General features: G+C 32.8%; 1 protein-coding gene and 1 long non-coding RNA gene across 2 annotated transcripts in view; both read left to right on the top strand.

The window, feature by feature from the left end:
- Positions 1-354: 354 nt before the first annotated feature.
- The window catches only part of LOC126888803 (microfibril-associated glycoprotein 4-like), a 57,927-nt gene continuing 33,223 nt past the window's right edge, over positions 355-25,058 (top strand). The window contains exons 1-4 of the mRNA XM_050657184.1: positions 355-477; positions 7,049-7,178; positions 11,130-11,354; positions 18,681-18,902. Of these exons, the coding sequence (XP_050513141.1) occupies positions 412-477; positions 7,049-7,178; positions 11,130-11,354; positions 18,681-18,902 (643 nt within the window). The 5' untranslated portion in view covers positions 355-411. The remainder of the gene's footprint in view (positions 478-7,048; positions 7,179-11,129; positions 11,355-18,680; positions 18,903-25,058) is intronic.
- Positions 18,910-23,707, top strand: LOC126888804 (uncharacterized). The gene is made up of 3 exons (XR_007699652.1): positions 18,910-19,823; positions 19,882-20,076; positions 23,596-23,707. It is a non-coding gene; the product is annotated as an uncharacterized LOC126888804 (long non-coding RNA).

Below are 25,058 nucleotides of genomic sequence, written 5' to 3'. Positions count from 1 at the left end.
GCACAAAAAAAAAGGAAAATAAAAATCAGTAGAGCATATTGGGACAAACATTATGTTTAGTGTGAAGTGACAGATAAATCTTCATAAAACTCAGCGTCTAATATTTAGAATATACTTTCAAAAAGTAGAAATTAAGAGACAGATTTCGCACAATCTATTTTTATATTAAAATAAATTTTCACTAAAGATAACTCATTTAATACCGATTACAATATAATTTAAAAAATAATCAATTTTTAGTAGCCAAACAGTAAATCACAATGTGTTTGTCACGAGATAAGAAAAAACCCAGGATTTTTTGTTGGATGTGGGTGCTATCAAACAGATACAGTGTTATATTTTGATATCACCATCCTGTATGAATAACATTATAAATAGTCCATCAATATGATTTCGTTTTAGTTAATCACAATGATTTTTTTAAGTCTGTTCGCATTAGTGAGTGTAGTACTTGCCGAATACCAAATTTTAGGCAGCGTAAGTTATTTCCTTTTTTAATTATTAATAAAAATATATTTCCATAAAATTAACTAAAAAATATTTGTATAGTAGTATTTACTACGTAGAGCAATATCTATGGTAGTTTTCTGACTTTTTATATTTGGTTTTAAGAAAGATGCTTTGAATCATTAATATTTTGTCTCCGCTCCTTTTTATCTGTTGTCTATTTATTTTATTCGGAGATGACGTCTGGTTTCTTTTAAATAAACAAGATAGCCCGATCAGGGAACAAATAATTTTTCCACCTACCTCAACCGAAAGTACACTTTTCCGGACCTGATTGTAGGGAGTAAAGTTGTACTTTTCCTCCCTAGGGAGGAAAATATTTTTCCTCCCTAGGGAGGAAAAGTAAAAGTGACGTCATGCTATTTCATTCATAAAATATAACTTATTGACGCCCTGTACAATATCTATTTTCTATTACGTAAGTATCTATACATTTTAACGTTTATTTATAAAACACCCTGTATTTTGCAGAATGGTAAAAAACAGTAAATTGTCATATTGATTTAACAATGTTTACATTAATAATTTGACTTATATTTGACAGTTGACAGTTATATTGTACCTACTTATTAGTTTTAGTACTAATAAATTTTGTTGGTTAGTTACATAAATAAATTAAGTAAAAATGAAAAAATGACTTGTTATTTGAGGAAGCTGGAAAAACCATATTTTATGTATAACATGGGAGTAAAGTGCCTTTTTCTCCCTTGAATGATTACTGCCCTCCGCTACGCGTCGGGCAGTAAACTTCATTCTCGGGAGAAAAAGTAGCACTTTCCTCCCTTGTTATACAAATAGCTATTACAAACACCTCCAAAAACATAAAGGAAGCATGAAAATTTGGGAATAGGTAGTTGAAATTGTCTATTATTATATAAGAACAAGTTTACAATTCTACATCCCCTCCATTTTACAAAAATTGTGAAAGACGGGGTGAAAAATATTTTCTCGGTGGTGAAAAAATATACGCTCAAAATAAGTCCGAAATTGTATAAAATAACTAATTCTAAGTAACTTTTGTTCTATAGAGTTTTTTCACTAAGTTAATACGTTTTGAGCTATTTGCTAGTGAATAAGTTAATTTTTAACAAAAAAAGATGTTTTGACGGTTTTTCGCAGATAACTCAAAAAGTAAGTATTTTAGCGACAGAAATAATCTTAGCAAAAGTATAGGTTATGAAAAACTGAAAAAAAATTATGTATGCATGATTTCTGTAGAGCCAGTAGACGCAGAGTTGTAGCTAATAAAAAATTGGTTCTTCTTCATCAAAATTCCACATCGAATCTTTCAATTTGAAATAACCGAAAAACGGAGCTCTTTTCAGGAAAAATTCATTACAACTTTTTTAAAGTGTTTGTTTGTTTTTTAGAATAACTTCTAACATTAAAAGTAAGTGATTTACGCTCAAAATATTGCTGTTCTTTTTTATTTTTTGCTAAAAAAATCGCGAAAATTACCCAATAATTAGCTTCTTAAATAAAATGAATCGTTACCGCCTTCTCACGTTACTTTACTTATGTATTATTTATATTATCTATAAGTTGCATTGGTTCAAAGTGCTCATTTTTGAAAAAAATTGGGTTTAATATAAAACATTTTTTTTATTCTGAAAAAAATGGAATTTTTATGGAATTAACTTAAAAATCATTAGTAATACCAAAAATCTCAAAAGAGTAATAAAATGTTCGTTTTGCTTTTCTGAATATTTTTTATTTTTTGTTTTCTTTTTACACAAAAATTGGTTATGCTATGGCTGTTCAAAATTTGCCTAAACTCGTGATTAGTTACTCGTTCAAGCTAGTTTAACTACAGCTTTTTCAAAACTTAGCACTTTAAACCGATAAAACTTACAGATCATGTAAATAATACATAAGCAAAGTAACTTGTCAAGTAGTAATGATAAAATTTATATGTGATTCTAATTAGGGGGTGATTTTTGCATTTTTTTTAAACAAAAAATAAAACGGATTAACAATATTTTGAGCGTAACTCACTTACTTTTAATGTTAGAAGTTTTTTTTAACAAAAATAAACCTTTTTTTAAACACTTGAAATGAAACCTTTTTAAAAAGTTGAAATGAATTTTCCCCGAAAAGTGCTCCGTTTTTGGGTTATTTCACATTGAAATATTCGATTTGGAATTTGACGAAGAAGAACCTACTTTTCATTAGTTACAACTCTGCTTCTGCTGGGTCTACAGACCTCATGCATAGACCATTTTTTTCAGTTTTTTATAAGTTACACTTTGATTAAGAATTTTTTTTTTCGTTAAAATACTTATTTTTGGAGTTATCTGCGAAAAACCGTCCAAAAACATGTTTTTCTTGTTAAAAATGAACATATTCACTCGTAAATAACTCGAAAAGAATTGACTCAGCGAAAAAACTCTATAGAACAAAAGTTGTTTGGAATTAGTCACTTTATCCAATTCCGGTATTTTGAATAAATATTTTTCACCTTCGAGAGGGGGTATTCCCTCCATTTTTGTAAAATGGAGGGGATGTAGAATTGTAAACTTTTTCTTATATAATAATCCACAATTTCAACTACCTATTCCCAAATTTTCATCCTTCCTTTATATTTTGTTGGGGTCAGATTGTTCTTTGATCGGGCTAAGACGACAGATTTGAGATTCGCAACTCCTTCATTTTCTATTTTTTACAGTTTTAGTCTTGGGGCTTTCATTGTCGTTACCACTTTTGTTTTTATAGAGTTGCTTTGTAAATTGTTTTACCTTACTACGGTAGGTATATTGTGCTCTATTTTTTCAAAAGTATATAAGTATTTGCTTTTTTTTATTTATATTATATTGTTTATATATACGAACTTCTGTTTTGTGCTTTAATTTTCCAGCCGCTCACCTTCATGTGCTTAATGTCTTCGTCCACTTTATTAGTCCATAGTCTCATTCTGGGACTACCCCTTCTTCTGGGACCGATTATAGTCCAGGGCGAATTTGTTTTGAGATGGACGTTGAGAGGTGACTCATATTTTTTTGTAGATATTGAGTGGAAATAATTCATACAACAATAATTGAGTTATCCTCCCACTCAGAAAGGTCCGGAAAATTGTTTAAATAATCAAAACGTCAAAAAATGAAGGAAAAATTCGATTGTTTTCTCCGTTTTTGTTGCACCAACATAAAAGTTTTGTAATTAAACTTCCTACAATATAGGATTAGTTAAAAGTTTTAAAAAGTGTCACCCTTTTTGCAAAATACCAATAATTGCGAAAAAAAAACTTAATAAAACAAGTATTCGCATTTTACGTTTTCAACCTTACTTACTTTACTTTATCGGGTCCGGACATATCATTTATAAAATTTCGGACCAGTATCGGCCTACGTCGGTTCCATCTTTGTTTGCGAGCCACAAATCTTCGAGGGTACAGCGATAAGGACAGTTTCTGCATGTAAAAAAATGTTCCATATTCTGCGTTTATCCGCAGTCACAGTTCACATCATCTTGGTCTATTTTCCCCCATATTACCATGTTTGATTTCACTGGAGCGACCGCCGTTCTTTTCCTATTCATAGTTTTCCAAATTTTAAAGTCTAAAAACTGGCCGGTCCATTGAACCTAAGGAAGAGGAAAATACTCAGGCGGTTCATCCTGCACTGTTCCAAGGGAGCTTTACCTGGATTTTAGACGCTTTCGTGGTGTTCGAGCTTTGTATAGGAAATGCCGCTCGTCCGCAATCTGTTTGATTTTCTCTATGTGCTCTGCAACGCCTCTGCGTGTTGAAGATTCTGCAAAACCCGCTGCTTTATATAAACTTAAGAGTGGTGTTGGTTTTATGCACCCCGTTACTATACTGCATGCTTCATTTAGCGCAGTATTGACTTGTTTAGCGTGGGTAGATCTGCCCCAAACTGGGCACGCATATTCAACGTGCCCGTAAAAAAACTCTTTGTTTAGATTTCTAAGTGACATCAAAAAGTCAAAATTAGATAAAACTAAAAAAACTTGACAGCGTTACCTCGAGAAACTCATAAGCTAATAAAATCTTTTTGAATTTTTTGATTACCATGATTCAATGAGTAGTTCTGATGTTCACCGCAAAATTCATTATATTTTGAGGTATCTTTTAAAAATTTGCCACCGTGTTGGCTTATTTTTAGTATTTTTCCTTAAATTTTTTCTTGAGTAATCTATGAATTGTACTGAATATGCCTATTTAATTTAAAAATAAAATAATTCTACCATACTTTAAAAAAAATGTGTTTGGAATATTGATTTCAACCCCTTCGGACCCGCCCTCCATTATGGATAGCTATGACACGATTTTGATAGGCAACCCATGCTAGAAATATTTGTCTATGTATGAAATTTAATAAAAAAAGAATGTGTGTGTACTTTGTACGCACGTAAGAAGTTATACTTCTATTATATGATTATATGATTATAAACGAAATTAATATATTTTTTATTTATATTTTATTTAAATATTAAATTAATTTATACTTACTACTTCTCAAACATTTTTATTAAAACAGTGCCAAAAAACACATTAAAAATGCCACAAATGATTTCTGAACATTAATTGTCGGAAAATTTTTTAACTAAATACGTATTTTCTGAAAATAAAATTATATAATAAATATACTTACAATCATAAAATGTATAAAAAAAAATAAAAAAATAAAAGTTTCTATTGGGATTCGAACCAACTTACCACGCGGCTGGTATTTGCGTTGTATTGGGATTCACCCGCATTAAAACTTCGCCACAGAGACAGCTTGTCATTATGTGCGAAGATCGTCTAACTAAACAGATTAACCTTTTGACATTTTTAACTTATGTAAATCAAATTATTTTGATTTTGAATTGAAATGATTTAGAATTGAAAAAATACAACAAAACATAGAGTAAGAAGACAATATATTAGGTGAATATTGATAGAAATTTTGATGGTAATCAAATTATGTAAATAAAAGTATTACATACTACTTATGTATTTTGATAGGTTCAAGGTAGGTATCGGAGCCCGTATAACGACTAATAAATTTCGCAATCACTTGCGTCGTGCAAAGTGGCTATGTTCAAATATCATAACAAAATTTGATCAACTATTTATAAAACACTTACCAGTGAAAGATTCTTTAGCTTTGAATAAGCGAGATCTGCGGCACTCATACTAGGCACAGTTTGATGAGCTTTCACATTGGCATGCAACAATCATCTCTTCTATGTAAATAAGTCCAAAAATATAATATGAAAACTATTTAAAAAGGCAGTATTACCATTAACTAACTTTTTGTTTGTTGTTTCTCTTCCTACAAATTTTAAAACGCAACAAGCATACATTATAACCAAACCATGCACAGTCCCACAGCTGTGCCACAGCTGCCATATTGGATAATTTTTGTCATGTCATTTGAACATCCAATCAGAACAAAGTTATAATGCGCATGCGCCCGGTCGCTAGGTTTTCCCATATAAAATTTCACTGTCATTACGCCCGTAAAGAAGTATAACTTCAAAAATGTTTCATCCGGCAAGCAGATGAGTACATTTTGACCTCCTATTCAGATCTCGTACTAACACCATACAAAAGTACACACCAAACATATCAGATAACCATCCTTTGTCTTAGTTCTAAATTGATATGATAATTGCAAAGAATTCACTTTCATAAATGGAGTTTTAGTTAGTGTTATTTCTATTGTCTTTCTATGTCTATATTTTATTTCTATGTCTGGATCTAGTTGGTCCGCTATGGCTGTTGCCAAATAATATGTATTTTGTGAACTTTTTCAACTGGGTTCCGTTTAATTGAAGCTCTGAAGATCCGAAAAAAATGAATCCCATTTAAATAGCATTGAAGCTGAAAGTTCGTACCCGTCCCCTAAAGCTGTCCCCCGTTGATTTTTATTCCATAACATGACTGTCTCTAAAATGCCTTTTTAAATAACTGAACCGAGTAAACATTGAACAATATTGGGGACGAAATGCAACCTTGTCTGACGCCTCGTTGTATGGAGATTTCCTCGAAGCTTATGTCCAATTTTTACGATAGCGGTTTAAATGCAGTACAACAGTTTTAATGACACGATTATCTTTTTCATCTATTCCTGTACTATTTAGCTTTAGCATTAATTTTACATATTGTACTTTATCGAATGCCTTTTCGAAGTCAAGGAAGCAAGAAAATCAATATTTTCTTGGATCATAGCATTATTGTAATAGGATATGTAGCACAAAAAGTGCCTCGCTGTTTCCCATACCATTTCTAAAACCAAATTGGGTATCATCAAGATCTCTGTATTTACATCTAATTCTTTGTAAATTATTCTTAGAAATATCTTAAGAGTGTGGCTCATTGGGTTAATTAATTGATATTTTGAGCATATTCTAGCATTGCATTTTTAGGTATTGCGACAAAGATGGACTTCAGTCTGTGGGAATCACTCAAAGTTTAACTACTTCTTTTACGTGGTCTTTATTTATTAGCTTCAGTAACACATTTGGCGAATCTATCCTTACGTACTCGTAAATAAAAATATTTAAAAACTTTATCAAAGTATTGTTCTTGTTTTAGGCAGAAGAACATAATCCTGTCAATGTCAAACTTACAAAATTGTTAGATGTTAAAGTCGAGAGTAAAGCTGATTCCTGGAAAAATGATTTTAGCCGATTCTTTCAACCACAAAGTGATGAAATTTCATTAGGTAATATACATTGTTTTAATAAAAAACTAAAAACACATTTTAACAGCTTTTAGGGTACAGGTACAGTATAATGCTAACGAATCAGTAGGGTCATTACGAGAAAAATCCTTTTTATCTATATTCCATTTTGGTGACGATGTCACCAAATTAATAAAAAATTTTTGACAATTAAGAGGAAACTGTAGCGATCAACAGGTAGCGAAAACGCGTTCCAAGATTGCGGCTGTAATTTTGAATATTTTTTCGAGATATTTGGCACACGTATTTGTAATATAATAAAGAATGGCGGTATAGAGCCCAATTTGAAAAATATATTAATATGTGGAAATTACTCTGTAATTAAATACAATATTAAAAAAACGAGCCTGTACCGACATTAATAAGAACAAAAAAGTACACTTTCTTCAAATAAACTTTTTTATCCGATGCCTAGATTTTGTGTCATTTTGGAACTACTAATGAAATAAAAATTTTTAGTAGTTTCAAAATGACACAAAATCTAGGCATCGGATAAAAAAGTTTATTTGAAGAAAGTGTATTTGTTAGTTCTTCTTAATGGCGGTACAGGCTCGTTTTTTTAATATTGTATTTAATTACAGAGTAATTTCCACATATTAATATATTTTTTAAATTGGGCTCTGTACCGCCATTCTTTATTATATTACGAATACGTGTGCCAAATATCTCGAAAAAATATTCAAAATTACAGCCGCAATCTTGGAACGCGTTTTTGCTACCTGTTGATCGATACTGTATCAACTTAAGGGCATTCTACGTTTGCCGTGATTGGTCGTTATCGTTGCGCATCCAAAATTTTGTCTCGGGAGTGGATTGCAAAATTGGAACCGTCAAAATCGAGAGTGACCCTACTGACTCGTTAGAATTATATTGTGAAACGAGTATGTAATGCGAATTATTGATGAACGATGGCCAAAACCGGCCTTAAACTATGTTCCATGGAATAAAAGAAGGAGAGGGAGACCAGCATTAAAACGGAAATAAGGAATCAGAGGAATAAAGAGAGACAGAGCCATAAATGAGGAGGAATGGCCCTACCGAAAAAGGTGGAGATTAAAATGCGGGATGTAACAGAGGCTGTGTGACCCTTGTAGATATAAATACACATTTTATAGTTGTCTATACACAAGAAATCTAACTGTAGTATTTTTACTTAGTGAACATAATATGATGTATGAAAGTATCTGGATAGTCATTGGTACCAGAACAATTTTTTTTTATTTCAATTAACGTGTCTCGGCTGCTGCGGCTATTGACACAAGGAAATTTATTACAATAACAATAAATAATTAAGTTAAATTTACAGTAGGTGGTATACTTTACATTGTTTAAGGAACTCTACTACATTACACATTTTGTTTTTAGAGTTTAAAATATTACACAAATTTCCGTGGATACCATATTTGGTCCGTCCTGCTGCGTAGTGGTTGCACTACACATAGGTCTGGATCCCGCGTATGAAAAAAAAGTTGATTAATAGCAAGCTGAAAATTTGTTAATAGCTTAAGGGTGTCTAGTCGGATAAACTTTGATATATGGGAACACTGGAACAGGGGCAGTTTTAATTGTGGAACAGGTTAAAATTTGGAACGGTCCGACAACGAAAACGGCACATTTATTTTGTCCGACAGAACAGACTTAAACTCTCCGAACAGAGATTAAACTATCATGCAAAAATCAGACACTATTTATCACCAAATGGGAGTTTTAATGAGTGGAACATGTAGAATATGTCAAATGACAGGAGTGTTGACAGGTGATAAATAGCAGTCTGATTTTTGCATGAGAGTTTAATCTCTGTTCGGAGAGTTTAAGTCTGTTCTGTCGGACAAAATAAATGTGCCGTTTTCGTGCCACGAAAACGGCACATTTATTTCGTTTCGTGGTCTGACCGTTCCAAATTTTTAACCTGTTCCACAATTAAAACTGCCCCTGTTCCAGTGTTCCCATATATCAAAGTTTGTCCGACTAGACACCCTTAAGCTATTAACAAATTTTCAGCTTGCTATTAATCAACTTTTTTTTCATACGCGGGATCCCGACCTAGCAAGTAAGTGCTGTAGACTTAGTCGAGTGTTGCAGTGTTGGCAGTTTGGAGGTTTTTCGGGAACCATCAAGTATCCATAGGTTAGACAGGTGTGCCCAATGCTGAGCCTTCTGATGTTGGTCTTTGTTTCTGTTTTCATTTTTAATAGTCTAGGTCCTAAAATGCTTGGTTGGATAGACTTTAATTGGGTAGTGTACTTACTCCACTGATTTTGTCACATTGAGGTAGATAACTTTTTGATTTTAGTTGTTATGTCTTGAAACAAGTGGATATTTTCATCTGTAAGGTCAGAGCGACGTGCTTCCTTTGATGCGTAGTCAACATTCTTGTTTCCTTTAATACCAACATAAGAAGGATTCCATAAAATCGAAACTGAAGTATTTTATTTAACAAGTGCTGTACATTTTTCATGGATTTTATTAACCATTGGATTTGGTGTATAAATTTTTCTAATCGAATGTATGGATGGTAATGAATATGTGCAGATTGCTAAATTTTTGGTACCCTGCATTGGAACCTTGAGGTTCTCATGTATTATTATCGTCAGTAGTTTTTGAAAATAAGTTAAATTATCTCTAAAGCTCAAAAAAACTGATGACTGTCAGACTAAATAAAAAATCCAAATTGAAGACCCTAATGCAAGAACGGGATAAGTAACAGTATGTAAATTTTACAGGAGAAGCAAAAAAAGTTTTATTTTTTAATTTAAAATTTATGTTGTTCATGAAGTAGGGCCGAACTAATATAACAGGTATATATGATTTTGCCGCCATTCTACAGCCAAACAACAATGCTATTAAGGAAAAAAAATTTTGGTGCAATAATAGGATAAGTTTAAGCCTTTTTTGTACTGTAGTTTACAGCAGATGCAAAAAGGGGATAAGTTACATTAAAACCCATTTTCAGAAGAAATACTTTATTATTAAATGTGGAGTACTTATTAATAAAAATGAATATAAAATAAAGCAACGCAAATTTTAACACAAAGTCTACTTCCTATTACCTACATTATTTCCTGCTTTTCGGTTTCTGAAAGTTTTTCTATGCATTTCTTACTACATTTGCAATCATCGCCTTGTTTCCTTTCTGGTACCACTTTTCTCGTTGTCGTAGATTTATAAACTTCACCTCTTGCTCTTTTTATTTCCTGCACATTTCTTTTCCAGCTCTTGGGATCTCTTGTTTTCTTTCGTCCATGTTTATTATTTGAAGCCTCTTTATCAGCGGACTCCTTCTCTTCATATAAATTATTTTCAGATGCACCAGAATCATTCGAAGGCAGAAACTCGCTGCCTGAACTTTGAAATGGTTCATCCTCACTATTTGAACTTATAATAATATCCTATGATCTAGTAATAGTAAAAAAATCCTCGATATTTTACTAAACCGTACCTCTCGCACTAGCACTATGTTAACTCTCCAACAGTTTCTCGGTGAGTACGTAACTTAGATCGCGTTCGTGGCTCGTGCAGATACCGGTACCTCACCCAATCGCGGCAAGCCACCGGTGCAATAGTGGGACAGAATAACACACATATAAAAATTAATTCAAAATTTGGTGCAAGAACGGGATAAGTTACACATTTCTTATACTGTTCTTGCACCAGACCATACCAGGGGATAAGTTGTTTTCTCTTATAATTTCATTATCTATTACCTGTACATATCCTATACTTGCGCCAGGCAAGAACAGTTACTTTTCAACCTAAATAAGCACCTATCTCGATTTTGCAGAATTTGGTACTTATCCCCTTCTTGCACCAGGGTCTTCAATTATAATTTTAAAAATTAATTTTTAAAAGTATTCGGTGGACATCTTTTATTTACCAAATACTAAAGTTAGATAAATAAAAAAAAATAAATTATTACAAAATTAAAAATTTTAGGCAGAAAAGATGAACATAATGTTCAAATTCCCTTAAAACTGTCTCTTGGAGTTGAACAAAGTGGCGTTAATGAGGATTATTCTCAGAATTTTTTTAGTATTTTTAAGAAATGTAAATCTTTGGTGGGACGAAGTAAAACACCAATTTGTCATCTTAATCCACTTCCAGAATATTCAGATAAATACAACGCTTATCCAGGAAGTTGTAGAGAAATTTTAGATAACGGTAAGTTTGTATTTTAGTTAAGAGTATACAGTAGCGCGTCATCAATATTTTTGTTTTTCGAAAGTTCTGTGAACTTTCAATAGTGAGGCAACAGTTCGACACTGACAGTGACATTATACCAAAGAATATAGATCTTATAGAAGGGTACTGCCCTGTAATGTTTCAGTATAGGATTTTGTGTAACAACTGAGTTGGTGCGTGTGGACTGACAATGACTATAGCCCAGTAAATGAACGGGAAATTCGGCGATACCGTGTAATCTTCAGGGTAAACTCCGAATTGCATGAAAATTTGGATTTAGGTTCTACTTACCCTGCACTTCAAAGGTGAAATTGTGCTGTTGGTTGCTTTTACTTGGGGGGTGACAGTCACCCCTTCTCGGGAGTGAAAAAACATACGTTCAAGATAAGACCGGAAAAGGATAAATTGACTGATTTTAAGTAACTTTTGTCCGATAGAGTTTTTTTACGTAAGTCAATACTTTTCGAGTTATTTGCCATTGAAAATGTTGATTTTTCGACAAAAAACTACGCTTTCAGACGGTTTTTCGCAAATAACTCAAAAAGTAAATATTTTATCGAAAAAAATATCCTTAGCAAAAGTGTAGCTTATAAAAAAACCCAAAAAATGGTGTATCAGTACAGGCTATCAATCAAATAAAAACAAAGTTGTAGCTCATGAAAAATACGTTCTTATTCGACTAATTCCAAATCGAATATTTCAAGGTGAAATCACCGAAAAATTAAGCACTTTTCGGGACAAACCCATTTAAACTTTTTTAACAAAGTGTTTATAAAAAGCTTTGTTTTAATTGTTAACAAAAGTTTTAGCATTAAAAATAAGTGAGTTACGCTCAAAATAAAGTTGGCCATCTTTTTTTTTTTGTAAAAAATCATGAAAATCTCGCCCTGTTAACTCTCTAAATGAAATTAATCGCTACCGCTTTACAAACACTTTATTTACCTATCTATTTTTTATATAATCTGTCAGTCTCACCAGTTTAAAGTGTTTATTTTTGAAGGGTTATAATTGAGAAAGCTTGAATGGGTCACTAATCACGAGTGTATGCAAATTTTGAAGAGCCATATCTTAACCAATTTTTTTCTTACAGAGAATCAAAATAAAACCAGCATATTTATAATAGCAAAACCTACATTTTTTTACTCTTTAAAATTTTTCTTATCACTAATACTTTTTAAGTTATTTTGAAAAAAGGAAATTTTTCAAAAATTTTCAGAAAATTTTTTTTTTTACTATAAAACCAAATGTTTTCAAAAATAAGCACTTTAAACCAATCAAATTTACGGATCATATAAACAATAATACACATATAGTTAAAATAGATCGTAAAGCCAAACGATTAATTTCATTTAGGGTGTGCTAAATAGATGGAGTTTTTCACAATTTTTTTTTAACAAAAAAAGGGGCCAACTTTTTTTCAGTGTTAGTCGTTTATTTCTGATGCTGTAAACTTTTGTAAAAAACAAATAATAACCTTTTTTTCGATACTTTAAAAATGTTAATAAGGTTTTCCCAAAAACGTTTCTTTCTTCGGTGATTTTGCGTTGAATTATTCGATTTGAAATTAGACGAATAAGAACGTATTTTTCATGAGCTACAACTTTGCTTCTACTCCATTTGTAGACTTTACTGGTACACCATTTTTTTCGTTTTTTTTATAGGCTACGCTTTTGCTAAATCTTTTTTTCAATAAAATATTTACTTTTTGAGTTATTTAGGAAAAACGGTCTGAAAACGCAGTTTTTTTGTCGAAAAATCAATATTTTAAATCGCGAATAACTCGAAAAGTATTGACTTATGTAAAAAAATAGAACAAAAGGTGATTAAAATAAGTCAGTTGATCCACTTCCGGCCTTAATTTAAACACTCGTTCTTTACTCACCGAGAAGGGGTAAATGTCACCCCCCAAGTAAAAGCAACCAACGGCACATATTCAACTTTGAAGTGGAGGGCAAATAGAACCTAAATCTAAATTTTCATGCAATTCGGAGTTGTCCCTGGAAATTACACTCCAAAACGGTCATTTATTGGGCTACTACGGCTTTTTCAAGGGGCAAATAAATATGACCATCTGTTCCATTCAAAATCTTCTTTTAGTAGAGTATATATTCTTTGATTATACTATCAAAAACAATAATTCCTATACTCATAGGCGCGCTAAATGTTGCCGAGTTAGTCACGTATAATTTCTGGTTATAGAAAATCGATTTTTAGTAGATCCAACGTGATACAAAATCTAGGCATGGGATAAAAAAGTTTATCTAACGAAGTGTATTTTTTTGTTCTTCTTAATGGCGACACAGGCTCCTTTTTGCAATATTTTTATAGGTATAGATCAATTTCCACATACTAACATATTTCTCAAATTGGGCTCTGTATCACCATTCTTTACTATATTACGAATTTGTGTGCCAAATGTCTCGACAAAATATTCAAAATTCCAGCTAGGGGCCGTCCATTAATCACGGGAGGCGCGATAGGGGGGATCTAGAAAAAAAACACGAAATGTCACAATGCACGTGATATAGAGGGTCATAAATGTATCACCAAGAGGGGGGAGGGATAAAAAATGCCAAAAAATATCACGTGATTAATGGACGGCTTCCTACCTGTTGATCGCTACTGTTGCCTCTTAAAAAGACAAAGTGAATTTTTAAATGTGTAACAAATCTTCAACTTTTTCTTCTTCTTATGGTGCCTACCCGATGCGGATTTGGACACTATGGCTATTTTGCCTTTGTTCACTCTTGCCCTAAAATGTACGGTAGGGGTCAAGTAAACCACAATATACTATTATTATACAGGGTGTTTCATTAATAATTGTCCACATAGTAACTGGAGAAACCTTAGCACAAAATACGAAGATTTAACCTAAAACACTTAAATAAAATGTGGTTCCTTACTGAGTTACAGGGTGTTTTATCAAAAAATTTGACAATTATTTTTGCTCAGCATTTTAAAACTGTTCTTCGTATCCTTTTCATACTTGGCAAAAAGTGCGACTCCTATGCACCCTACTAAATTATGATAAACAAACGTTTCTAGCTACTACCAGAGGCGTACGACAGGGGATAGTGAATGGTTGACCCTTCTCAAATTCTACGCCACTGGAGGAATTACTATTTTAGTGCCATTTTTAGATTCTCCAGTACTTTCTACGTAAATAATATACTCCTCATTGGTAACGATAAAGTTATTAGTTTCGGGATATCTGAAGTTAAATATGAAACGGCACAGTTATTTTGATTAATTTATGATATTACTCATATGATTAAAATTCAAAATCAAAAATCAAAAAATCAAAATAACCGTGTCGTTTCATTTTTAACTTCAAAGATCTCGAAAACTAATGACTTTATCGTTACGAATAAAGAGTATAATATTATTTTCATAGAAAGTATTGGAGAATCCAAAAATTGAACTAAAATAGCAATTCCGCCAGTTTCGTAGAATTTGGAAAGGGTCAACCATTCACTTTCCCCCGTCGTACGCCTCTGGTAATAGCCAGAAACATTTGTTTAACGTTATTTAGTAGTTTGTACAGTACCTATACTTTCTAATAAATATAAAAAGGATACGTCGAATAGTTTTAAAATGAGGAGCAAAAATAGTTTTAAATTTTTTAGATAAAACAGCCTGTAACTCAGTATGGAATCACACTTTATTTAAGTGTTTTAGGTTAAATCTTCGTATTTTGTGCTAAGGTTTCTCCAGTTACTATATAGACAATTAATAATGAAACACCCTGTATACCAGGTGCCCACTTATATTTTCCCCCATTATAACTGCCTATAACTTCTAAGCGGCTCAAGACAAAAATATGCGGTTTTCGCAGAAATGTCTTATTTTAGTAAAAGTTTTGTATGAATGGATTGAGTTTTTTATGTCGCTTTCAATTACGAAAAAACATGGCGGATTATTGAAAAAAAAAATTTGTTGACTTTTTGGTCAACACCCATTTTGGTGGAACACCCAGTATATTTTTTTGAAAGTTAAAAGAACGTAAATTCACCCATCCAGAGATATAAACTTTTTTAAAATCGGTTGTCAAATGACTGAGCAATTAATTTTTAAAATCAGAGGTGCAACGTGGATATCACATAACTAACATAACTATGCAAACAAATTGATATTACAAATTATGTACAGTTGAGTACGCGAGTTTTTACCCGAGCATCATTAATACCTGGCGAGATAAAACATATACTTTTTATTTAGCATCATCCTCTTCCACGCATGAAATTAATGACAAACCAGCTGCCGCCTGTTATTAAGTAAAAACACATGTTAGTTTTATGAACGATTTAGAATGAGAAAAAAGATAGGTACAAAGAAAGACGATTGGGGATGTCTTCACATATTTTAAGTACAATTATTGACGTTTTGGTTTATTTACTTTTGTTGCTGTCAGTTTGTTGAATTTTTTGCTGTTATTTTGTCGAATTTTTGCATTCTGAAGGTTTTTATAATATACAAACAGCTGTTTTCAAAACTAATAATTTTATATTGGAGTTAGAAATTTTGTAATAAGTTTATGTTATTTTACGATAAATTTTGACAACGTAAAAAGCTAACCTCATTGTTGACACAGTTGAATGCTTGTGTTTAAGGTTCCGCCAAAGTGAATAAAATAACAAAAAGAAAATATGTTATTGAATTCTTTTATAAATTGTTTATTTGTTTATTAAGCAATGATAATAAAATAATTTATTAAGCTACTTCAAATGTAGCTGTAATTATGCACCAAAATTTTAAAGCAAAACTTAAATTTGACATTCTATTTATTTGATTACGTCAAATTTTATACTATAACCCGTGATCGGAATAATATCCACTTGCCGTTGCGTTTAGTAAATTTCATATATGCTTTAAATGATGACGCACGGGTAAAGACTCGCGGACTCAACTGTATGTTATGTACAATATACTGGGTGTTTTAATAAAAAATATCGACAACGTTTTTTTTTTTTCAAAAATGTTCCATTTTTAATTTAAATGAAAAGACTCAAGATAGGTATAAATACCGCGTATTTCTATCTTGAGTCGTTTAGAAGCTATAGGCAGTTAAAATGGGGGAAAATATAAGTGGAAACCCTGTATTATTATATTTATATTATATTATTTATGCCTTTGGTTGTCTCATCCTTCGACTGTTACCTTAAATATTTCCTTTGAATACAAGTTTAAAAGTAAAGGCGATAGTATGTTGTCTGACTTGTTTCACTCCTCTTTTTATATTTATTGCATACGACAGTTCTTATTGAACTTTTATTATTTCCACTTTATGTCAGTATAATAGATTTGTAATTCGCAAATACGTCGTCCAATCCAGCTATTTTTAATATTTCTAGCATTTTGTTACGTCGGGCCTTGTCAAAAGCCATTTCAAAATCGATTGCAAATTTTGAATTATATATCTTTGCATCTCTGTATTAGTACTTGGATATTAAACAAGGCTTTCCTTGTACCCAAGCCACTCCTAAACCCGAATTAATTGAGTACCTATTGCTAATTCTGGCATCTAACAGCGTTATGTTCTGCTATGTATTACTCGTAGGAAGATCTTCAAAACGTGATTCATCAGACTTATTGTACGATAATCACTGCATGTCTTTACACGATATGTATACACCGTTCTTAGGCGTCAACGCCCTTCGGTAGGGATCTATGGGGGAGTATCCTTATCCCTTGCCCCACTGCTCCCTCATAGGTTGATCAGATGCCCGCATATTCCAGTCTAAGCGCCAGATTCCTATTTGGAATTTTATACTGACACATTAGCCTTTTTGTTTTTCTGATGGCCTGGGCTGGGCCTGAGGTATCACATACCTCACGGCTTAGTGAAGTGTGGGTCAGCCGCTAGTCGCACTGAACTATTCGATCGACATTTTATGATCGACTTTACACGATATTTCTTTAGTAGAAAGATCTCTTTGGTCTAAGGCACGAGGTCTCTTTGGTCTATTTGGTCTATCAGTTGCTATAGTAATATTTGTATACAGTTGGTAGCGAGAGCCTTTGAGAAACATTATCACATTATTAAAGTTACTATTATCATTATGGGTGGCGGTTTGGTCTTCATCCAGTTTATGTTGTCTTCGGGTGTTCGTGTATAGCTGGCACTCAACTAGTATGTGTTTGACGGTGACACAAGTGTTGCAGGTATGACACCAAGGGATTTCCCTGGCTCATCAGGTAACCATGTGTAACACGGCAATGTTCAATTCTTAGTCTTCTCGTGAAAACTTTGTCCCTTCTACAATGTGCTGGTATTTTTAAGGCAGGTATTCTGGGTTGACTATTATGGAGTTTTGAGTTTGTTCTATTCCAGAGGTTTTGCCAGACTCTCAAGCACATTTGGTTTACTGTATGTTGTAAATCTACACCAAGTTGTATACTCTTCATCGGAAGGTCAGAACGGGATGCCTCTTTGTCCGCTTGATCGGCGTTTTCGTTTCCTGTAATACCCACGTGCGATGGAGTCCGAATAATGCTAACCGATACGTTCTTATCTAATAATAGTGGATATTTTAAATTAGTGGGTTTTGGGAGTAAAAGTCCTTGATGGATAGTATAGAGGATATCGAATCTGTGCAGATTGCAAGGTTTTTGCTTTTGTTTGTTGGACAACTAAGTGCTTTTATGACAGCATATAGTTCGGCTGTAAAGATGCAACAATAATGTGGAACACGGTAGGTAGCTATAACTTCGTTGGTGGTAGTCACAGGTGAACCAACTTGCTCTTCGAATTTATAAGCATCTGTGTAGATGATTAAGTCATACTGTTTTGTGTGGATGAGTTCGAGGAAGGATGAATTTAGGGCGGAACTAGGGGTTTCTTTTTTGTCATAATGTGTTGATAGACTGGTGTTTATAGTGGGCAATGTGGAATGTCCATGTGTCCATGGTGGAATGTTAGAATATGAGATTGGAGTAGTAGTTCTTAGGTCCATATTACCTACTAGTTTTTTAAGAATTTGAGAAGCTGGTTTTACTGTTCTGAGTTTGTTTACTATTGTTGGTTTGGTATAGTTGATTAACCCGTTGACTGGATTATTTGGATTAGCTGATGCTTTGACAAAGTATGACAAAAGAAGTCGCTGACGGCGAAGTTGGGATTATGTTTTTTACTAAAATAAACTATTTTAGATTTTTTTGATGAAAATTTAAATCCTGTTCCTTTTGATTAACTGTGGACATCATTTAAAGCAGTTTGAATTAAGGCGCAAGTGGATGATGTGATTTTGCCTTAAGAGAAAATTACTAGATTGGTATAATATTAATATCATGTATTTAAATTTTTAGTTAGTAACAAAACAGGAATATATACAATTAAGCCTAGAACAAGCAAAAAACCATTTTCTGTTCTATGCGATATGGAAACCAAAGGTGGTGGTTGGACTTACATTCAAAAAAGATTTGACGGATCTCAGGAGTTCTATCTGGGTTATAAAGATTATAAATTTGGCTTTGGTGATCTTAATGGAGAATTTTGGATCGGGCTTGAAAATATTCATCATATGACCGGTAAGTTTAATTGTATGCTGACTATATTATTATTTCGTAAAAAGACATCTGGTAACGGCGACAGTTCGTAACGATACATTTACATATTCGTAACAGTACAATTTGTAACGCTGAAATGAAATAATTATTCTTGCGATTTCGTTCGTTGTAATCCGTGACTGCTCTCGGTGTATAATCCTGGTTCATGTATCCCCTGATAAGTGGCTAAGAAGCCCCAGGGGCGTTATTTCATAGGGTCAGGGGGAAATGTACCGCGTGAGCAGATGGGATCTGAATTATAAAATTCCCTCAACTTCCGCATGGCTTGCATTTTTAGAAACTTTCTTCTTCTTAAGGTGCCGAGAACGTTTGTCGATCGTTGGCTCTCATGTTGCCCACCATATTAACAATCATTGTGTTATTTACAGCCGCACGAAATACAAGAATCTACAGGTCGAGCAAGTCTCGTAAATTTCACGATTGCGAGCCACGCTTCACGCAACCGTGTTTGCGTACTTGTGTTTCGAGTTGCGTGGTCGTGCGGAGTTATATTTACCAAATTTGAATATAATCGTTTCTACTGATTCATAATAATATATGTCAATATGGCTACTGGGTGTAAAATATAAATCTTATTCTATCTGTTCTTAATGAGTTTTAGATAATTTTAGTTGTATTTCTTTGTAATTTTGTGTTGTACAAAGATTAATTTAACATTTTCTCCGGAAGTATTAATTTAGAAAGATAATATGCTTCATTGGTGTTGTGTTTTGAAGTGTGAAATGCAAAGTAATTGTGATAAAGTCAAGATAAAGTTCACTTTTAAACTGAACTAAATAAGGTATCTGAGAGACAACAATGGTTAAATGCAATACAATGTACAGGTTTTACTAGCGAAATGAAAATTTTCCTGTCCTGTCTGCTGTAATCATTTTATATCTGGTAAGTTACAATTACAACAGTAACGATTTTTGAAGATGTTAACATTTTAATCTTATAGGAAAACCAGCCGACTTAATCGATAATAACAATCTCCAGATTGGGTTCCTTCAATAAATATGGGCTATAAACACAATGAAATAAGTTCCCCAAAATCTAAAATGGAGTGGTATTAAAGGAGAATTAAAGGAAAAAATATTCATATTGAAATTATTTATAAGGCACTGGACTGTCTTAAATTCTACAATAATACTAGGTGGGTAAATGATTTTAGACATTTTTCATTAAGAGTAGATTAAGACTAAGTAGATTTTCATTCAGTAGATTTAAGACTTGTTTGCACGGGTAGAGTAATAATGCAAGTACTTGATAGAGTAGAGTAACTCTACCTGTAAAAATGCTCAGCACAGTAGAATAGCTGGTAGAGTGTATAGTTGGAGTTAAAGTAGAGTGACTAGCAACCTATGGCAAAGTAACTACTCTATGACCACCACTACTGCCAAAATGTCTACTCGGCTGCACACTCTACCCATGGAACACGCTCAATTATGGCAGAATAGAGTAGGTAGGAGAGTACATGGGGGCGCTGTCATTCTGGCTGGAATTGTGTTTTGTGTAAATAGTGAAAATGAAGTTCACCGAAGATGAAACTTTAAAACTTGTAGAGCTATAATACGGCGAATACCAGTGCTTATGGAATTTAGGTAGTGTATACTACAGAAATAAAAGTTTGCAGCAAGCTGTGGAGGATGAAATCGTCGAAAGAATGGCAAAGGGGGCTTTGGAGTAAACGAGCTTAAGCAAAAAATTAAGAATTTAAGGTGCACTTATAATCAAGAGTGTTTAAAAATACAAAAATCGGTTTCACTATACTAGCATCAGTACTATACTTATACTCTCCTCATGTGAATGGTATCAAGCCATTTTTGGTAGAGTACTACCGCTACTCTACTCTCCTCAAAACTCTACCCATGTAAACAAGTCTTTAGAAACAGTGGAAAATGAGGTAGCTAGTAGAGTAGTAGTAGAGTAAAATATACTGGTTTAGCAAATTACAATGTTTTAAGGTAATACAGTAGCGATAAACAGGTAGCCAAAACGTGTTTCAAGATTGTCACTGTAATTTTGAATATTTTTTCGAGGCATTTGGCACACGTATTCGTAAAATAATAAAGAATGGCGGTACAGAGCCCAATTTGAAAAATATATTAATATGTGGAAATTACTCTGTAATTATACAATCTTTAAAAAACCAGCCTGTACCGCCATTAAGAACAAAAAAATACACTTTATTCAAATAAACTTTTTTATCCGATGCCTAGATTTTGTGTAATTTTGGAACTACTAATGAAATAAAAAATTTTAGTAGTTCCAAAATAACACAAAATCGGATAAAAAAGTTGTATTTGAAGAAAGTGTATTTTTTTTGTTCTTCTTAATGGCGGTACAAGCTCGTTTTTTTATATTGTATTTAATTACAGAGTAATTTCCACATATTAATATATTTTTCAAATTGGGCTCTGTACCGCCATTCTTTATTATATGGACCGCGTTATGTAATAATGGAGTAAGCGCCAAAATGTAGTTTTGAGATAAATCGGTTTAAAGATTTTAAATTTGTTTTTGGTACTACAGTGGAACCCCGTTAACTCGAATTAATCGGGACCGCGGCCGATCCGGGTTATCGAAAATCCGGGTTAGCCAGAGAAAATGGTAAAAATTAATAAAATATGGTGTGCTTACAGATAAACTCCGTTATAATTGTCACACAGACACTGGTAAACCACGTTCGCATTCCACACAAAACCACACATACAAAGCGTCGTCAAGAGTCTCATTCTTAGCTTTATTAGCTTTGCACCGATTGTCCAAACTGTCTTTTGTTATCATTTTGAAAAAAAATTCTTCGATTTTAGTTCTATTTTTCTTCCAATCCGATACTGTAGATGTACCGACACCATATAATGCTGCAAGATTCACCTTTATCAATTCTACTTAATGCTTCTAGTTTCTTTTCCATTGTCACTACAACATTTTTACGTTTTGTTGCCCTCATAGACAAAAAACACGCACACAAAATCTGAATAGATTTACGAACGATTACAGAACGGAAGCGAACAATACGACTTTACTACACACAATACCGTCTCTGATGTTATGTTATTTAATAACAGTGATGACTAAGACCATTGTTAAAAAAATAATTTTAATAGTCTTTTCTAAACAATGCTAAAACAGTTTCAAATAAATAAAGGATAATACAGGTGCCTGTTGTTTTCGATAACACGACAATGAATGTGGTGTGCCATGAGTCATTTTTACTATGGTATAAGTTCAAATTACACAAATACCCATTATCTCTCAAATATTATACTACATACAGTTGGTACAAAACCTCGTGAACCTTGAAAATGCGTATGTATAACCGAAATAAAATGAAGCCAAAAACATACGACTATTTTATTTGCTGCGAATTGCGCGACAGGGTCCCATCTGCACCCTGATATTTTCAGTAATGTCGGATTCAATCGTTTCGTTCTTATATTGACGTCATCAAATGAATGAATTAGGTTCACGAGATTTTGTAACAGCAATACATTTTTATTGTTGAAATGTTTTTCTGATAAAAATCGGTCCGGGTTAGCCGGAGTTCCGGGTTATCGGGGGCCGACTTATCGGGGTTCCACTGTATTTCTAAAATATAGTACTGACATGTTTCATATTTAATATATTAATGCAAATGTAAATAGACTTTTACATGTGTTTAAAATTTTTTAAAAATAATTTATATTTTAAATGTTATTCGATCAAATGTCGCTTAATTCGTTAATGATTTTTTAAGATATGCATGAGTTAAGATCCGAATACCGGATTAAGAGACATATTTGGCGCTTAATCTGATGTTACCTGACAAAGGATGTCTTTTAGTTCGATATCTTAAACGTTAGTAAATGTTATGTTTTGTAATAAAGAATTAACCGACTATTCGTGGCGCTTGATTCGTTATTACACTTAAAAAGATGCGAATTTTTGTTTATGACAATGGATTATGTACCATTACTGGCGTTTAGTTCGATATTACAAATCCTAATGTGAGATTTTTTTTAATAAAATAAAAAATGTCGCTTAATACAGGCATTTAAAAACAGCTTTTTTTAAATTTAGTTTACAAAAAACATATTTTTATACATAGATTTGCACCCTAGCTGCAAGATGGCACTATTATCTCGATTTTGGACTTTTGGCGGTTAATCCGTTATTACATAACGTGGTCCATATTACGAATATGTGTGCCAAATATCTCGAAAAAATATTCAAAATTACAGCCACAATCTTGGAACACATTTTCGCTACCTGTTGATCGATACTGTTTCCTCTTAAGATAGTTTTAGTAGTTATTTATGATATAAGTATTAAAAGTACAATTTTAAGACGCGCATGTGAAAGTTAACTTGAAAAAATAATTTTATTAATGTTTTGACTTCCACATCAGATGTCATTGTCAAAATACAAAATATTCATTATTATTAGGTTTGTTCTAGCAAACAGTCAAACTAGTCAAAAACCATCAGCAAACAGTTGGTCAGTAAAAGAACATAATACAGTCACCAGTGCGATCCCCTCTACTCGCGCTGGTCTACTATTCGCTGATGGTTTCAAACTGATGCTAGAACAAACCTATTATTATTATGCATATCATTATCTGTAAATAATATTTCTTCTGATTGTTAATTGTAAAGGATAGAAAAATTACCATTTATTTTATTTTTTTTAGAATCACCTGAGAGAAGTGGTCTACAAAAAACCAGGAAGGAAACGGAATATGTGGCTACGAAAGGCAAAAGAAAGGTTTACAAAGCAAATGTGACACATTTTTTTGAAATATTTAGGAATATCAGTAAATTGCATTAAAAAAATGTATGAAAAGATTTTGTTCAATAAAAATGTTTATATTTATCAAGGATGTATTATTTGGTATGGCCACATATCGTCAGTGATGTAATAATACATCCTATCTGTTTTTTCATGAGTTTTGTAAGAGACTAAAAACTTGTCTTAGGGTCACCTCCTGTTTTCATATGATATTTTTTGACTTGTTTTGTAGTAAATTAAACTAACTATGAACTACAAAACAAGTCAAAACTTACATATGAACACAGGAGGTGACCTTAAAACATGTTTTTCCATCTCTCATACAAAACTCATGAAAAAACAGATAGGAGGTATAGTCACATCAGCAAGGATGTACAGTGATGAGTGCCCTAATAACCGGCAAAATATGGGCAACATATTTAGTTGTGAGATAAAAAGAAATAAAACTAGTCGAGCTGGGAAATTTAGCGAAATTAACCTTTAAATTTACGTTATATTGATCCCACCTTTACACATATCGGAGGAGTATGTCAACTAAAACTGTCACTGTGACAGTGGTAGTTTCCAAACTCGTCTGATACGTCTGAAGGTGGTACACAATCAATACAACCTAAATGTATAAGTTAATATCGCTAAATTTCCCAGCTCGACTAGTTTCATGTCTTTTTATCTCACTACTTAATACATCTTTTGTGCTATTTTGCCGGTTATTAGAGCGCTCATCACTGTATTTCTGGTATATCCAGGGAATGTCTACAAAATATATTTTGAATGTCCAGAGAACATTCGTGGACATTCATGGAATGTTCCAATAAGACATTCAGGTAATGTTTAAAATGCTGACACAGGATTTTCCTGGGATGTTCAGGGAACAGGTTTTCGGGGATATTCCAGGAATTTTTCAATGTCTGTGTACCTTCTATGGAATATTTTGGTGTTATTACCGCCGCACTCCACTTGCGATTTGTAATCAGGAAGATTGAACACATTGTTTCAAATACAAGTCAATCCATTTGTGACTAAATAATCATGGATTGACTTCTATTTGAAATAATGTGTTCAATCTTCACAACTACAAATCGCAAGTGGAGTCCGGCGCTTAGGGCTACTTCCTCTTCGGTATTATGTATTATACTACAGAAATCAGGAACTTTCCTTCTAAATATATGTACGCATCTTGGCCATCAAACATATTCTTCCCAACATTTTTTTAAGGGGTTACATAGGTCTTGTGGGTAAAAAAGTGACTTTTTAAAAAAATTATATCTCGAAAACTAAAATTTATTTTTATTTATAATTGGAACATGTAAAAGTATAGTACTTAAGGTAGTCTCAAAAAAAGTTTCAGCCAAAAATATTCATTTT

Source organism: Diabrotica virgifera, chromosome 7, assembly GCF_917563875.1.
Source record: "Diabrotica virgifera virgifera chromosome 7, PGI_DIABVI_V3a".
Lineage (NCBI taxonomy): Eukaryota > Metazoa > Arthropoda > Insecta > Coleoptera > Chrysomelidae > Diabrotica > Diabrotica virgifera.
This window is presented reverse-complemented; position numbering and strand designations above follow the sequence as displayed.